Below are 17,135 nucleotides of genomic sequence, written 5' to 3'. Positions count from 1 at the left end.
TCTAATCGTCTTCATTCTTATCGTCACATATTCCATATTCCATATCCCTTGTTTACTTGACCAGCTTGCATACAAGGTCGCCAGAGTCGACAGAGTCACCCTCGCGTACGGACAGTCCACTAACCTTTCCAGAGTGTGGTGCTGAGATTACCATCTCCATCTTCATAGCGCTCAGGATAGCAACAGGGTCACCCTTCTTGACATCGCTGCCATCGTGAACACGCACCTCAACCAGTACACCAGACATGGGCGAGCCAATCTGGCTGCTGTCGGTGGGATCAGCCTTCGGCCGTGAAACGTTCTCAATGGCTGCGTGCTGGTCCTCAACGGTAACGACACGGGTCTCACCGTTCATCTCGTAAAAGACCTCACGGAGACCAGTCTGCTCAGAGAGCGGGCCAATGGCCAGGAGCTTGAGAATGAGCACCTTACCCTTCTCTAGCTCAACGTGGAACTCCTCGCCAATCTCAGGACGAGCCAAGAAGTACCGAGTAGGCAGCACAGAGAGATCTCCGTACTTGGTGGTCCACTTCTTGTAGTCCTCAAAGACCTTGGGGTACATGATGTGGGATGAAACATCACACTCGGTGGCATCACCCCACTTCGCCTTGAGCTCAGACTTGATCTTGACAATGTCCACGGGCTCAAGATAGAGACCGGGGCGCTTGTCCATCTTCCTGCGGCCACGCAGAGCCTGTGTGCGAAGAGGTTCTGGGAATCCGCCGTAGGGCTGACCCATGAGACCCTCAAAGAACTCCAGGACTGACGACGGGAAGTCAAGTTGTTCAGCCTTGGCTAGAACGTCATCGTAGGAAAGCTTGTTGGACACCATAAACTGGGCCAAGTCACCGACAACCTTGGATGTAGGAGTGACCTTAACAATGTCACCAAGCAAGTCGTTGGCTTGCTCATAAGCCTTCTTGGTTTGAGCCCACTGCTCACCAAGACCCTGCTGAGCAGCCTGGAAGATGAGGTTGGTGAGTTGACCTCCGGGAATTTCGTGCTCGTAGACCTCGGGGTCAGGTCCGGTAAGACCAGCCTCAAAGGGCGAGTAGACAAGACGGAGCTGAGCCCAGTAGGCATCGAGGTTGCGGATCATGTGGGCGTCCAGACCGGCGTCGAAATCGGTGCCCTCGAGAGATGCAAGGATGGCTCCAACGCTGGGCTGGGAAGTCATACCAGACATGCTGTCGATGGCGGCATCAACGGCGTCAGCACCAGCCTCGGCGCAAGCAACCATGGATGCCACACCGGTACCGGCAGAGTCGTGAGTGTGGACGTGGATAGGAAGGTCAGGGTACTTCTTGCGGATAGTGCCAACCAAAAGGCGAGCAGCGCGAGGCTTGAGTACACCAGCCACTGTTGACGTGCGAATTAGTATGTGTTTCACAGTCGGTAAAACGATATGACTTACTGTCCTTGATGCCAAGAATGTGGGCGCCCATCTTGACAATCTTCTCAACGACGTCCAAGTAGTACTCCAAGTTGTACTTCTTCTTAGGGTTCAACACTAAAATGCAGAGTTAGCAGATTCTTATTTGCTTCGAAAATATGGTCACTCACTGTCACCACTGATGCAGACTGTCGCTTCGGCAACACCACCAGCCTTGAGAACAGCCTTGACACCAACCTCGAGCTGCTCAACATCGTTCAGCGCGTCAAAGACACGGAAGATGTCGACACCGTTCTTCTTGGCTTGCTCACAGAAGTGGTAGATGGCGTTGTCGGGCAGGGAAGAGTATGCAACACCGTTGGCACCACGGAGAAGCATCTGGAAGGGAATGTTGGGCACAAGCTTCCTCATCTTCCTCAGACGGTCCCATGGGTCCTCGTAAAGGAAACGCATGGCAACGTCAAAGGTAGCACCACCCCAGCACTCGAGAGCCCAGGCGTTGGAGAAAGCATGGCTAGTCTCCTTGGCAATGTTGAGGAGGTCAACGGTTCGGACACGAGTAGCGAGAAGCGACTGGTGGGCATCACGCCAGGTGGTGTCCATGATGAGACAGCCCTTGTTAGCACGCACAGCCTTTGCAAAGCCCTCGGGACCATCCTTCAAGATGACGTTCCTCCAACCCTCTGTGCAAGGAGCGGAGGTGTCGACCTTTTTGCCGGTGTGGTCGTGGATGGCGGGAATGGGGACAACACCCTTGAACTTGGGTTCGCCAATCTGTCCCTTGATCTGGCTGCCGTTGACAGCCAGGTCACCAAGATATGCGAGCAGCTTTTGAGCACGGTTCTGGGATCCAATAAGATCGAACAGAGCCGGGGTATCGTCGATGAAAGTGGTCCAGCACTGGCCATCCACGAAGGTAGGGTGTGTGAGAAGCTTGATCAAGAAAGGAATGTTGGTCTTGACTCCACGGATACGGAACTCGACCAGTGCACGCAGCATCTTACGGCGTACAATTTCGTAGGTCGAACCACGGCAGGAGCACTTTACCAACATGGAATCGTAATGGGCTTTAAGATGGTTAGCTCAGGCCCAGGTATCTGGGTGAAAGTGTACTTACGAGTGATGATGGCTCCTGCGAAACCGTTACCACCGTCAAGACTAGGTAAATGTTAGCATTTTGTCTACGCATTTAAGGCTTATAGCTGTCAACGTACCGGACACCGTTTCCACCAGCGGAACGGTATACCTCAATCTTTCCAGTGTCAGGCGCGAAGCTCTGAGCGGGATCTTCGGTGGTGATACGGCATTGGAAGGCAAAACCGCGAGTAGAGATGTGATCTTGAGTCAGACCGAGCTGCTCAAGGGAAGCGCCTGCGGCAATCTGGATCTGTGCGGCAACAATATCGATGCCAGTGACTTCTTCGGTAATGGTGTGCTCAACCTGAATACGGGGGTTGATTCTGGAAGGGTATTAGCGATGGTACGACAAGTTCATCCCTGGCATACATACTCGATGAAGTAGTAGCGGTTCTGCTGATCAACCAGGAATTCAGCAGTACCCGCGTTCCTGTACTTGACGCTCTGCGCCAGCCTGACAGCGTCGGCAAGAATGGCATCACGGGTCTCAACCGGGAGATCCTTGGCCGGAGCAATCTCAACGACCTTTTGGTGACGACGCTGGACACTGCAGTCACGCTCGTACAGATGGACGACATTACCCTGGTTGTCACCCAGAAGCTGGACTTCAATGTGCTTGGGCTTGTCGAGGAATCGCTCGATGAAGACGGTTCCGTTGCCGAAAGCCGACTTGGCTTCTGATGTGGCACGCTCAAAGTTATCTTTGAGAGTCGACTGCTCACGCACTACACGCATACCACGACCACCACCGCCAAACGCGGCCTTGATGATGATGGGGAAACCATACTCATCGGTAAAGGCCTTGGCGTCTTCGAACTTGTCGACAGGGCCAGGGGTTCCCGGTACAACGGGGACGTTGCACTTGACGGCGAGCTTTCGCGCGGAGACCTTGTCGCCGAGGGCGTCAATGGTATCGGGAGAGGGGCCAACGAACTAAACGAGCAAAATGGGTTAGCGCTGGTTGGACGTGGATGTAAGGATTGCATATGCAAGGATTCAGCAAAAAAGAGCGTGGTGGTGTTGAGGTGTGCCGTCTGCGAGGATCGGCGCCGGGCAGGTGGGCGATCGGCCCCGCCAAGGGCGATAGGCTGAAGTGCGGGCAATACTCTAGGCATGTGGCAGCCCCTCCACGCGCTTTCGTCATAGCGTAAACAAAATGGTCAAAGACTCACAATGAGGCCGGCCTTTTCCACGTTGCGGGCAAACTCTGCATTCTCCGACAGGAAACCATAACCCGGGTGAATCATGTTGACATTGTGCTCGACGGCAATCTTGATGATCTCGTCGCCGGCCAGGTAGGCGCCGACAGGCGTGTACTGACCCCGCGCGCCAATCTCGTAGGCCTCGTCGGCCTTTTGCCTGTGCATGCTGAGGCGGTCCTCATGACTGTAGACGGCCACTGTGTGCAGCGACAGCTCGTGGGCTGTGCGGAAAATGCGGATAGGGATCTCTCCTCGGTTGGCCACTGACAGACACGTGTTAGAGGCGGCCAGAGGCGGATTACGTGCCATTGGATCGCGCAGACGTACCCAACAGCTTCTTGAGCTGCATAATGGAGCTGCTGGCGCGCAGCTTGTGGTGCACCGAGTTTCTGTGGGGGTGGTGCTCGCCATGGTCCTCGTCAAAGTCGTTGTCGTCAATGGCCGACGAGCTGGCCGGGTCCATTGCGAGGCCTGACATTGTGACTGACGGCTTTGTGTGGTGCAATTGGAGGGGACGAGGAGGATGGTGAGGGGGAATGAGGGGAGGGGAAAAGGGAGGGTGAGAGAGGGAGGGGAAGGAGAGGTCTGAGAGGGGTGCAAGAGAGCAGGTGGAGGGCCAATTTATTGATGGCAGCGCCTATCGGAGAGGCAGGGCCTGGCGCAGTCGCTGGAGCTGTGGCTGCTTCGAGTGACTGGAGCCCAGGACGCAAGTTTAATCCCGAAACAGCTGTAGAGAGCCAAGGCAGATGGAGGCGTGGTGGCCCAAGGTTGCCAGAGTCTCCGTCGGCGGCGTCAGAAGCAAGCACGGGCTAGGTGCATGCCACGCCACGGCCAGAGCTTCACCGGGCGCGGGGGGTGAGCATGGGAGAGCTCTGGCTAGTCATGGAGGGGCAGCGTAGCCGACGCAAGATGGTTTCGAGAGAGGATTGCGTACGCCGCCCATGGTATCCGCCCGCCAAACACACCGGAAACCTCTCTGGCCTACTGCTCCCCCATCCTCCCCACGCCGCCAGCCTCAATCCGTTGTCCGCATTGGCCCAGCGCCCTCTTCACCGCTCTCGCTGCCGTACCCGCTGTGAGCCCAGGTCCATAGAGCTCTGCTCCAGTTTGCTCTACCCATTACCTCTTCCTCCCCGCCGCTGACCATGTTCGGATCAAGTTCGGCCCCGCGGATAAATCCCACCACATCACATCGCACAAGGCGCTTTTCTTCGGCCTAGCTACATGTTTGGCTGCCTCTTTGCCTAGCCCGCTGCCTGTCTCACTCGTGGACAATAGGCATTTGAAAGCGGGCCCTGCCGCGGCTGTATCAGACATGTCCGCCAAGCCGACTTGGTGATGAGGTTAGAGTTTCCAAATCCGATCCATGGAACCTTAATCCGGAGAGAGAGATGCTCGCCGCATGCACCTGCAGAGCTCCAGAGCCCCCCAGCCAAGACGCGGAAGCCGCTGCTGTAAGCGACGAGGGCGCGAGGCATGGCTATTCACGCTCCATGAGGTGAAAGAGTGGGGTTGTGGTTAGAGATGCAGGCGATCAAGCTTGGCACAGGCCCTGACGAATACTAGTCGATTTGAAACAACCTTATCTCTTCAATTCACCCACCAACGACCAGTCTGACCCACCCCTGCGAGACTTCCACACACAAACCAAGGCGCTTGCTAACAGGCCCTGACAAAGCTCGCCGTGGCGGGACAGCCATCACGAGTCGACATCACCACCACTGATACTGCTCGGCACTGTTTGCACCCGCTTTGGTCATCTTGCACAGGCGGTGTACAAGTATATTGGGATGGGTGGCTACAAAGGTTTCACATGAGCACTACCTACTATGCTGTTACTACTACTCGGTGGGGGAACCGTCATAACCCTGTTCTTAGCGGGGTAGTACTAAGGTAGCTACGCCTAGTAGTGAGGCCAACGGCATGAGTTCGAGACCACCACCACCCTCCCCCCAAAAACCACTGGCAAACCACATTCAGTCTCTCCACATAGCTTGTACTCTTGCATCCTTGCGTTGTCATGTTGGATGCAGGTGTCTACATCTAGTTTGACATTTTCAGGTTTCAGACCCTTGCAGCTGCCATGCGACTATGTGCACCAGTACAAGACTGACAGCCATCTTTGTCGCCGTCTGTCTTCGCATTAGGTTAAAGCACTTACCAAACCAAGATCGTTGCATCACCAACTGCACACTCTTGAGTACACGGTTTTGTGCCTAATGCTACGCTTACCCAAGGCCTAGTCTAGTTGGTCCCTCAAAGCTTTATCCGCCCACAACGTTCACACTATACTAAGTACCCCATTCCGCCTCGGTCCCGGCCCTCTTCCTCAATACTGTCTACGATACCTCTTATACTTTTCATCATGCGTGCAACGCTCGCAATCAATGGCTTAATCTCGTCTAACCAAGTTCCCAATCTGCACTCACCGGTGGCAAAACCATTGTGCATGCAGTCCAGTTACTCTTTTGCAACGCACCCGGTGGTTGTCCCCCACTGACGTGGAGCTTGGACAGGGTCACCTTAGCCGACCGCTCCAATCTTAGCTCCTCTGAGGCGAGGTCTCCGGCTGCAGCATCGACCACTTCCTGCCTTAACCAGGGTCTTGTGTAAGGATAGCCCCGGTCAGCCGCTACCAACACCGGAACACTTTACTCCAACGTCGTCTTAGTCTTATTTATCATGAAATGGTCTTGGTTTGCTACGCATGCGCTCGTCAATCTACCAAACCTGTTAGCAGACGCTGTAGCACCATTTGCTTTGACGGCCGCCACGTCCTGTCGTTCGCCATTTGCCGCAACCTCTGGGGTGGTGGCTACTTTACCAAATCTACAGACAAGCGCTTGATTAGAGTATTCAACTAGTTCGATTTACTTGGACAGACGCGGCAAAGTCTCGAACCTGGAAATGCAAAAGACCCTGTCTCCAGCAACGCTGAATATGCTGCACAATCCCCGAGCTAGCTTCATGGGAGCAATGGGCTTAGTCTACTTGGCCTGCATATCGAACAGGGTTTTCTCATCCAGAAATAGCGCCACGACAGGCAATAGTAGCATATGCTCTTTTTCACTATCCTCTTTATCTACAGCCTCGCCTTCCGCTTTATCAGCTTGGCCGGTACCTTGTTGTCGCGTTACTCACCAATTTTAACAACATGCCCAATTTTCTCTTCTTGGATTTTATAAACAATTTTCTTTTGAATGGTAACTGATTCTGCATCACTCTGTGATGTGTCCTGCTTCTCATGAGCTTCGTTCCGTTTGAACCCATCACCCTCGTTCCCGCGTTTAAGACTTTGGACTGATCCGACTCGATAACTTTGACCAACTTGCCTTTAATCGATACGAACTGTTGGCGAGGTAAGCATATTCCGATGTAAATACATCGCCGTTCGGATGATAGCTTCCGTACGCTATGACATCTGGCCTGGCCTTCATTCTAGCCAATCAAAGTAGGGAACCGAACCGTGCGTGTGCTTAAAGCAACGATTCGCAGTTAGGTTTCGCCCGTTTTGCACTTTGAGGCTTTAGTATTGACTCCACTTTTCTTACTCTCTCCAGGCGAACACACTCGATGCGCCTCTCACCTATAGTCGCCTTCTACTTTTCGCAAGCCGTCCTCCTCAATACTTAAACCAAAACCGATATGCATACACAAGAATGATGTTGGCAAAAGAAGAAAAGTCGAGAAATTTAAAGTCTTCAAAGGAAGGATGGGGACGATCCCATCAAAACTATCGGGAGTGCAAGTCTTGACAGCAGCAGTAACACCGACTTCAAAGAGGTCACTACGCCAAGATAATCAAGCGGAAACACTTAAAACTACCGATCGTCTCCATTTGCAGCGAATTCATTCCTTCAAGAGCTGGTTCTGCGACACCTGCCAAATTTTCGTACGTCCAGCAACGGACACGGTGGTACAGAGCCCGAACTTACCAAAGACTACATAGCCAGCAAAAAAAAAAAGGGTGAGACCGCCATCTTCGGTCCAATCATCAAGATTCCAGTGGCGAGGATTTCAGAAGGCGAGAAAGAAAACCTTATTGACACCATGCATCCATATGGGCTGTCCCCGGGAGAGAAAAAAATAAGATACCAGGATGGGAGAAGTCAGCATGATCACAGTCCTGGAACCTAACCTCTCCAGTGATGCGGAGATACCTGCAGTATCAATCCCGATTTCCCAGTTCCATTCGGAAAAGCCATATTCACCCCCTTTTTCGTACTGTTTTAACGCCCATAAATCTGCCACAAAACATCAGCCATGCCACTCCCCATCCAGCTTCTCCTCCAACTTCCCCAACTTCCTTCTCTCCAACTACTCGCTCAACTAATCCTCCTCTTCACCTCTCAGCTTCTTGCAGACAGAACAGCTGCATTCGTGACGTCCTCCTCCGTCCTGGCCCTCCGTAACAGCGGCGTCGTTCTTGTTCAACTCCTCCAAAAGACACTGCTCATCCTTATCGCCAGCATCTTATTTAATCGATTTGACGACTTCGTCTCCCTCGGCCTTGCCCTGTTTCATATTCCTTTTCTTCGACTTGGGCGTCCATTCCTCGTCCTTGGTACGGTCTTGGACGTCATCTGCATAACTTCCATCTTCCGTATCGGACTTGATGTCTTTTGGTGGGATGTACCCTGCGTCTTGCATCTAGCTTGGTGTTAGTTCCTTTTCATATCTGTTTTCTCTGTGGTGGAATTGTAGTACCTTTTTCACGCTGCATTTTGGCTCGACGAGTTCTCCAGTGCCGAGTATGCGGCCGGGACCATCGAAGTAGGAGCGTTTGCGGGGCATGCTTGGGTTAGGTTGGTTTGGTTGCGGGGGCTTGTGTGGTGTTTTTGGTTTGGGAGTTGAGGAAATGTGGATGAGAGAGAAGTACGTCCAATAGATATAGTGTTGGGAAACTTGATGCCAGCAGGTGAAGGTAGTACTAACTGATTTATTAGCCTCGGTCGCCACCTATCGATTGAGTTGTTGCGATGAGGTCAGGGTGAAGGCAGCATGCACTATTGCTGTGCGCCTGTAGTAGTAATACAATAAAACTATGCAATGCTCTCTTCAACTCATCTCACCTCATTAATCAATTCAGGAAAAGCACAGCTCGTTTTACCTTGTCATTGCTATCAACGTAGACCGTATCTCATTGAACTCACTACTAATCCCTTCGTCCTATTACCACGAATGCAGGACCATTACTACACCAAAACGCAAAAATCCAGCAGCTTGCGCAGTTGGTGTGCTGTCCATTCTACTGATTGAAACGACTCGCGCTCTTTCAACATGAAGCTAAACATTCATACCTCACCAATCATTGCAAGATGTTAAATATGGCAGAATAGCTGCCATTCAACTTTTTATGTTGTATTGGGGTTACTTCCCATGCTGCTATTGTAGTTACATTATATAATGCAGCTAAAGAGATCCTAGAATGGCACCCGTTCAACTCATACCATGTACACCATGGAATCAAAAGAATAAAATCACATGGAAAATAACGGCATTAATATCGATCGTGAATTGGTTGGAATAAAATGCGCCTAGTGACAGAACGATGCTGGGCCACTAGTCCGTGACCGGCGCTCGCTTACGGTACCCGCGCTACCTTCACCATCATCACAAAAAAAACTATTCTCGACTCGACATAGTCACGTCGGAACAGCAAAAAGAGAATTTCCGACACCGGGAATCGAACCCGGGCCTTGCCGGCACTGAACAGTGAACTGACTCTGCAATGAGAGCGGCAAATCCTAGCCACTAGACCATATCGGATTTTGATGGAAAAGCTTGGAATTAATGTGTTTATAGACTTAGATATATCATCCTAACACGCTGATGGGATATCGAATCGAGATAAATTCTCATCTTTGCGCTCCTAAAAGCGGGGTAGTAGGTTTTGATATCGATAACAATGTGCCAACCCTTTTGTGCCCCTCAGTGTGACTCTACTGCGTCCGCCACGGGGCAGCAACACTAGTATTATCGTGGATCACCGAACTTAGTTATTTTGCAAACACATTCAATTTCTTCAAAAGATCAACAAGAGTAGTCTGAAAGAGAACATATAATGTATCAACCAATTGTGCACACTGCAAGAAACGAACAGATGAGGGAAAATAACATTTGTTCAAAGACACCGACTTTCATCGAGCCTAACCCAACACCGGCGTATCCGCTCTCTCTCGCGAGATTGAAGCCGCTACTGGAATCAGACCCAGCAATTTCATGCCATTTTCCAGAACAATCGCAGTGGCTTCGTATAGCGCAGCAAGCCCTGGAGTGACACCTTCACCCTCCCCGTCCGCTTCCTCAACTTCCTCATCATCTTGTACAAGGCACTCAGCCAGTTGCTCAGTCACGCTAGCAAGATACGTAACGACGCCGGCCGGCTCAAGTGAGCTATAAGTTGCCTTTACGACTTCTGGGTACTGAGCCAGGATACGCAACAGGTTTGCTTGGTCTTCTTCGGCCAATACTTCGTAGTCTTCATCCGAAGGTTCGGCTGCAGAATCGACGTTTTTGAGGAGGAGATGAAGTCGGGTCAGCCAGTACTGGAGATCTGGTCCTGATCCGAGTTTGAAAGAGGTCATTGTGCTGGTGTCGAAGGCGTGGGCGGTGACCAGGCGGGTGGAAAGCTCTTGGATGAGAAGTGCGGATGTCGCCAGGCCCTCTTTGGCTTTATCCCGTTCACCCATCAAAGCAAGTTTGTTCGCGTCTGACCCAGGCAAGGCCTTCATTGCTTCCTCGCATGCATCTAGTATATTCTGAGGCTTGTAGCCTTTGCCTAGTGCCGCTGCCATCTTTGACATTTCGTTGAATTTGACATGCTGTAGCTTGCTGGAAAGATCTTTCAAGTCCAAAGCCTCCAAGATCTTGATGATTTGTCCGAAGTGGACGCTGTTATCACTAGCCACAACGTAAATCATCTTATCGAACGAGTACTTCCTTGACCTTTCCAGCACAGCAGCAAGGTCGCGAAGAAGATACGTGCTAGCTCCAGTACGGTCGCGGATAATGGCAGTTCCGGATTTCATGCCTAGTTTCTGCATATGAACGATCCAAGCTCCTCCACTTTCCTCCGAGATGTTCTTGTCTTTCAACATCTGCTCGACTTCGATCATAGTGTCTTGGCCGATCTGAGACTCTCCAGTGTACTCATCAAAGCGAATACCGAGTCGTTCGTAAAACTCGGTATAGTTGTCAATATTGACGTTCCTAACACGTTCCCAAAACGCCACAAGTGCTTCGTCGCCGTCTTCGAGCTTCCTGAAGGCTTCATTCCGTTTGGCAAAGATGCCTTTGCTTTCAATCTCAACTTGCGCCTCTCCCTTGTCTTCTCCTTCTTTGGCTACTTCATCACGCGCCTGTTTGCTTGCAGCTTGCTCTGGTTTAAAGTCCTCTTCAATCTTGTGATAGACTTGGAGGAGATGGCCAACAGGATCTGCTTCATATGCCTCTTCTGAACCATACTTGGCCCACCCGACGTAGAGTAGAGCAATGGGCTTACCCCAATCACCGAGGTAGTTGATGCGCGTGACATCCCATCCCATTGATTCGTACAGCCGGCCGATGAAGGCGCCGATGACTGTGCTGCGAAGGTGTTTCCCCTGAAATTCGCTTGTGATGTTTGGTGATGAGAACTCAACTACAAGTTTCTGGCGCACATGTTCTTTCGTCAAAAAGCTACCATATGTGCTCTTTCTGTCCGAGATGTATGGTAACAGAAAGCGTGGTACAGCGTCGAACTTGAGGAAGAATCGCAGATGTACTCCATCAGGTAGAGGAGGTTCGAAGAGACCATGGTCTTTCGGGAACTATCATCGCGTTAGTTTTGAAGCTCTCAACACACGAAAGTGAACTGACCTTGTCCACCAACTCCGCTGACAACTCATCTGGCTTGCAGCCTGGCTGCAATCTTGGGACGGTGACGGACAGGTCCCCATTGAATATATTATTCGGCCATTGTATAGATTTAAATGCGTCTTGAATGTCACCCGTCACAAGATCGGAAAGGGCATGAGCCAGGGACGAACGGCAGATATCAAGAGGGTTGAAGAGAGGGTTGGCTCCATTGGTTCCAGTTTTCATTTCTGAAATAAAAAGGTGATCTAGCCATTGCTCTAAGCCGGCAAGGCTGAGTGTCGATGGACCGGCCATGTTTGGTGTTCAGCCTCGTGACGATAACGAAGCCAACTGTAAGGAGTACGTATTTTGCTACACGAGAGCAATCCAAAACAAACATAGCAAGAAGGTCTTTACTATATCACTTAACTCATTGTTTTCGCCTTTTTTCCCTCTCACAAGGGTAGTTACGGCTATCTTCACGAATGCCGAGCTTCAGCCTTGAAGGATTGTGCCTGCCACGTTGTTGCAAATCCGCTAGTTATCGTGTTCGCTTGGGATTGGTGGTATGGCTTAAATGCACATTGGCGTGTATCCTGTTGGTGGTTGAACTCGTTGGGCAATGGAGAGCTGATCGCACTAGCCAGCTGACTTTCATGTCTGGAGTCCGAGCGTTGCATTGCGCTGCTTTTTTCAGGATGTGAATTACCTCGTATAATGAGAACGTTAAAGATGCTTAGGGAGATGTTGTCTACCCGAACCTATATGAGTTCACTGAATTTGCCTGCCAGAAAATGACGTCGGTATCCAAATTGATATCGAACTGTGAGCTGATTGATGAGAAAAACGATATGATAGGAGCTTAAAGCATTAGTCAGAAATTCTTACCACTCTAACTACAGAATTGTGTCCTGTGATCTAGCGATTGGGCTGCAGTATGAGGGATGACCTCATCGACAATGGTTTGCTACACCAATCCCACGCTGCATTTGGATGAGTCTCAGATTATACACTCACGGTCTGGGACGCAGATCAACACTTCTATGAACTTGGTTTAGTGTTTGATAGATGCCATACTACCCTGTTGAACAAGGCGAGAGGTAGGGTGGATGCGAAATGAGTGTGAGGATCTATGTCTCCCTGGTTGCGCAAAGGAGGGGCATACCAATGCCCCCCCAACCCCCACTCCTACCCCTGAGAAGAGAACAGCACCTACGTAAGAGCATGTTCAGTAATCTTTTGATCTCCATCTATACTGCATCTTTACTTTTGAACTGCGGGGTGAACTTCAACCCTGAAAGCATAGCCAGCCTCGTATTTACTTTGTCTAGAACAGAAATCGAGACAGTAAAACGTCACTAGAAACGGTCTTTTTGTATTTATACACGACAGAGAAGTATCTTTTGTAAATTCAACGATATTCAGAACATGTATATAACTCATCCATTCGCGGCGGTGCACATCAGGACTGTGTGAGCGGAAAAGATGATAACACCAATTTGTGGATCCAAATCATAGGAGGCAAACTCTCATCTTACTAATACATAACCAAAAACTTGATTAATAATACTAAAACTGACCAAATTGTCAAGCGCATTGGTGGCCACAAGAACAGGATCCTACTGCAGGCACTGGGCGATCATAGCGTTTCATGTCGCAAGGTTCTAGAGCTATTAGTTAACATTTTGTAATCAATGTTTTTAGTTTGTAATAAAATACTGTTTTCTGTCTAGAAAAAGAGGCAAAGAGGATGTACGGAGATGTAACTTACCGATTTCGTCAACTTCAGGGTACATGCAACTCATCCATCTATCGATTTTTTTGAATACTGAACTTTCTGTGATCTTTCCAAAAACTGGGATCCTTGCGAGCAATACAGGTAATGTGCTCAATACCAATTGCAACATTTGAACGCAAGGTGCCACGAATGACAAGATAATCAGTACCATGGGAATAGACAGTACGAATGTCTTTGGGCTGCGGTCGATTGAGAGAAAGTTGCGCTCGCTACAAAAGTATTGCAGAGCGACGGCAATTGATGCCGTTACTTGTGCCAGCTGTTAATGTCAACGATGTCGTTCGAGCGAGATCCGCAAGAGCCTACCGGTACATTCGCCCTTGCGATTTTGATATTCTCTTCAACAAACTTCTGACTAAGTCTACTATGCTTGCTGAGATCCATGCTATGTCTCGAGTTTTCCTTAACAGATATGCTGACCTGGTCCATCAGTTCCAGTCGAAGCTATCTAGCTAGTTAGATATATTTGTTAGCAGTAATACTTTAAACGTACGGTATTGGTAGCGTCTTCCAGGGTCGTCTTCAGAAGTTCCAACTGGTGCAGCTCGAATTTCAGATTGTGAAAGTTCTCTTTGGTCTTTTTGAGAGCAAGTATTGCCTTCCGGTCCTTGATGTCAGAGAAATATTCTACATCTCCATCAATACTACGAAATCTTTCCCACACAGCTACGGTACGCGACAAACATGTACTCAACTCATGTAATACTAGCCAAACCTGCTTGATGTTGTCTTTCAGAATTTTAATTTCAATATTGGGGCTCGGTGTTTGCAAGGAGTCCAACGGAGTGTATATCGAATGTGAGATCTATTGTGGCATGGTTAAGAGATTCACTGTTGTAAACCTGTCTTGAAGCACTTACCCAGTTTTCGACCCCTGATATAAAGGTACCAATAAGGAACTCGTACCTTTCGTAGATTATCTGCATTCGGATAGCGAAGACGGTTAGAAAGTACACTCTGGGGTCCCATATCGGCGTACTAGCATCTAGCACCTGATGGTCATCGTAATCAGTGCCACCTGTAGCAAAAAGATCTTCGTTTGGCATTTCATCATTGAAATCCTCGTCCCCGTTGCTGTCGTACTCATCGTCTTCCTTCATGTTCTCAGCTGAAGACTTGAAGGATGAAAAAGCATAACCAGTCCATTCCGAGCTATCGCAACCAGAAATGAGGACAGTTTCATGGACTTTCCAAATAGAGAATCGAGCAGCGTAGCCATCTTTTTGCGACCCGATGTTCAAAAAGGAGAGATTTGTCTTCAGAAGTTCAGCTGCGCTCCCGTTCTCGATTTGTGGAGCTTTTGAACAGCCTTGTTCTTCTATGACTAAGTACGGTAGACTGAATTCAAGATGGAAGGTAGTGAAGCCAGTGTACTATAAAGTTATCAGCGTTATAAACAGGGTAAATAATTGGCAACATACCGGTATGCGCACCTTGATACAAGTTTCACGTGCAAGGTGGCTGCGTATTGCGAGTCTCAAGGCCGAAACTTCATTCCAAGATGAGGACCGTGCAATCTCACAAACGAAACCCCGATCCAATTCCTGGATAAATCTAAGACATATCGTTATAAGGTATTATTTCAAGATCATATTGAAATTACAGAGGACTACGACTCGGATAAAATTTAAACACAGCTTACATCAAACGACGGACCGCGTCTGTATTGGAGAGGGCATTTGTAGACTGCTGGGTAGTTAGTATCACTCTTTACGTCTTCAAATATCACTAGTACATAACTCACGCGGTCCTTGATGAATTTTTTCAGTTCACTTGGTGTTAGCCACCGAGGAGAGCTTTTTTGACCTGAAGCTTTCGTGCGATAGTCCACCCAAGCTCGCCGAGGATTCAGTAACTTGGCTTTACTGTTTGCGATCTTGTTGAGTACTATCTTTGCTTGTTGGACTCCTCTTGACGGTATAGAGTTGTCAGTGTATTGTAAAAAGGCATCGATGGGATCTCGTTCTACGTCTTCTTGTTGTAGGCATTGCTGGAATGTGCGGTCATGCTGTTTACGGTTCTTTTGAAGAAAAACCTGGTCCCAACTTTTGCCATAGTCCTCATGATCTGATATCCAAGACGAACAGTCACAACGATGCTTGGCGTTGAGTTTTGAAGGCATTTGTAACCAATAACAAGGTCATGCTCGAATTTTCAGTAAGAAGAAACTAGTTCGCAGTGTCGAATCCTGGGCTTTTGGGAATCAACTCCTTTTCATAAGAAGAAGAAGATAAATTGACTGTGACAGTCATCCCGATACTCTATATAGTAGAACCAGAGAAGGGCAAAATCTGCCTCATCGACCCGGAAGCCACGATAGAAGCGAATTGAAATCTGTTACACTGCGGTACACCAACTCTAACCCGCCGGTGTCGGATATTCGTACACTGATCGGTGTGTCTATATCACAGCTGGAATTAGGATTCATAGGGCTGTACAAAAACCACGTTTGAAGATGTGAGTTGCTGGGCAGATACGTGCGATGCGACTGCCTGCATCACGAGGTCAGTTGCAGGAGGAGGCTTTTCTTCTGTACCACATATCTTGAAGAGCGTCCGTGCATGACCGCATCCACGAATACACATTCATCAGGCTGAGATGGGGCGAACATCTTGGAGCATAGCTGCCCAATGCATCGTGAAGAGGCAAATGTCGGGCATATAGACCTACCAGAACCCCGGTTCCTGGTGTTTTCCTAGCGCAAGGCAAATTCTTGAACGGGGAAGGACTTCCCAAGAACACCAGAATGCCAGCGCATGATATGGCACGTGGTATACGTGATCATTCAGCAATCTACGACTGGTCTGGATTGAATTTCGTGTTTCAATAGCGGATTCCGCCAGTGAAAAGTTGGCTGGAAAGGCGAAGAAGTTATATGGGTAATTGTAGAAAGAGCGAAGTAGAGATGCCTGCCACTACTCCCCAAAGTCATCTGACCGGATTGAGCACAAAGGTCAGTTGAATTGAGGCTGACGTTCGAGAAGCATCGTGCGCAGCCCGACACGAGGCTCGATATGCATGGACGAGTCCCATCACGAGGCTCGTACGCCGGATAAGGCATTCCATTTCTTACTCCTAGTCGGAGGCTGAGCTATTAAGAAAAGTTTTTTAACCGGCCGGGTAATGTCTTAATGCCTCCTAAGCTGCTACCAGGTGCACATGTCAGGGGTGATTTGATATGTTTCAACTATCGATCTAACTTTTGAAATCACATTCGCTAAAACCCCTAGTATTGACGGTATCACGTGATCAAATCCGCTACCTCTATTCAAGTGCCGAAATATACAAGTAGTACATGACACGCAAAACGCCCTAACACCCTGTCGACGATTGAGACCATTACAAAATTTGCGAATCCTTCTTTCCGTCATAAACCCAATATATATATATAGAAATATATGGAGGTATCTTTACAACACAACCAATAAATTACAAAGTTAATCAAGTATAGTTGATAGGCCATGGCCTAACCCTAAAATAGCGGAAACGAGTATGAGAAAAAAAAAACTTGATTAGGAATGTGTGAGAAATTCGGTTTCCGGTTGGTATGTTTATTCCGGACCCGATGGTTGAAAGCTAAGCCCGATGTGTATTCCGGTGGCTTTCACATTGACGTTGAGCAAACATGTTATTACTATTATTATTATTATTATTCCATTATAGTCCTGTATCAGCCGTTGGCTATGTAAGACTTTGGCCAAAGGCCGTTCTATCTAACTAGTTACAATTTAGTACGTTGTGCTGTATTGCGTGACTATGGTGCTTC

At 49.1% G+C, this 17,135-nt stretch overlaps 4 protein-coding genes across 4 annotated transcripts; all 4 read right to left on the bottom strand.

Annotated features, from left to right (window-relative positions):
• Positions 1-52: 52 nt before the first annotated feature.
• COCCADRAFT_7729 (uncharacterized protein) lies at positions 53-4,210 on the bottom strand (the record flags this gene model as incomplete). The annotated part of the gene is made up of 8 exons (XM_007717331.1): positions 53-1,359; positions 1,415-1,510; positions 1,564-2,460; positions 2,511-2,551; positions 2,608-2,853; positions 2,904-3,463; positions 3,703-3,995; positions 4,060-4,210. The coding sequence occupies 8 exons, from the start codon at positions 4,208-4,210 to the stop codon at positions 53-55; spliced, it is 3,591 nt and encodes a 1,196-aa protein (XP_007715521.1).
• A 3,851-nt stretch (positions 4,211-8,061) lies between these two features.
• On the bottom strand, positions 8,062-8,526 carry COCCADRAFT_39557 (uncharacterized protein; the record flags this gene model as incomplete). Its single annotated transcript, XM_007717342.1, has 3 exons — positions 8,062-8,181; positions 8,224-8,382; positions 8,440-8,526. 3 exons carry the CDS (start codon positions 8,524-8,526, stop codon positions 8,062-8,064), a joined length of 366 nt encoding a protein of 121 aa, XP_007715532.1.
• Positions 8,527-9,881: 1,355 nt separating this feature from the next.
• COCCADRAFT_104604 (uncharacterized protein) lies at positions 9,882-11,817 on the bottom strand (the record flags this gene model as incomplete). The annotated part of the gene is made up of 2 exons (XM_007717341.1): positions 9,882-11,543; positions 11,593-11,817. The coding sequence occupies 2 exons, from the start codon at positions 11,815-11,817 to the stop codon at positions 9,882-9,884; spliced, it is 1,887 nt and encodes a 628-aa protein (XP_007715531.1).
• A 1,341-nt stretch (positions 11,818-13,158) lies between these two features.
• On the bottom strand, positions 13,159-15,954 carry COCCADRAFT_39555 (uncharacterized protein; the record flags this gene model as incomplete). Its single annotated transcript, XM_007717340.1, has 9 exons — positions 13,159-13,235; positions 13,343-13,628; positions 13,676-13,813; positions 13,863-14,174; positions 14,230-14,742; positions 14,791-14,923; positions 15,012-15,055; positions 15,114-15,359; positions 15,847-15,954. The coding sequence occupies 9 exons, from the start codon at positions 15,952-15,954 to the stop codon at positions 13,159-13,161; spliced, it is 1,857 nt and encodes a 618-aa protein (XP_007715530.1).
• Positions 15,955-17,135: the final 1,181 nt, after the last annotated feature.

Source organism: Bipolaris zeicola (assembly GCF_000523435.1).
Source record: "Bipolaris zeicola 26-R-13 unplaced genomic scaffold scaffold_175, whole genome shotgun sequence".
Classification (NCBI taxonomy): Eukaryota; Fungi; Ascomycota; class Dothideomycetes; order Pleosporales; family Pleosporaceae; genus Bipolaris; species Bipolaris zeicola.
This window is presented reverse-complemented; position numbering and strand designations above follow the sequence as displayed.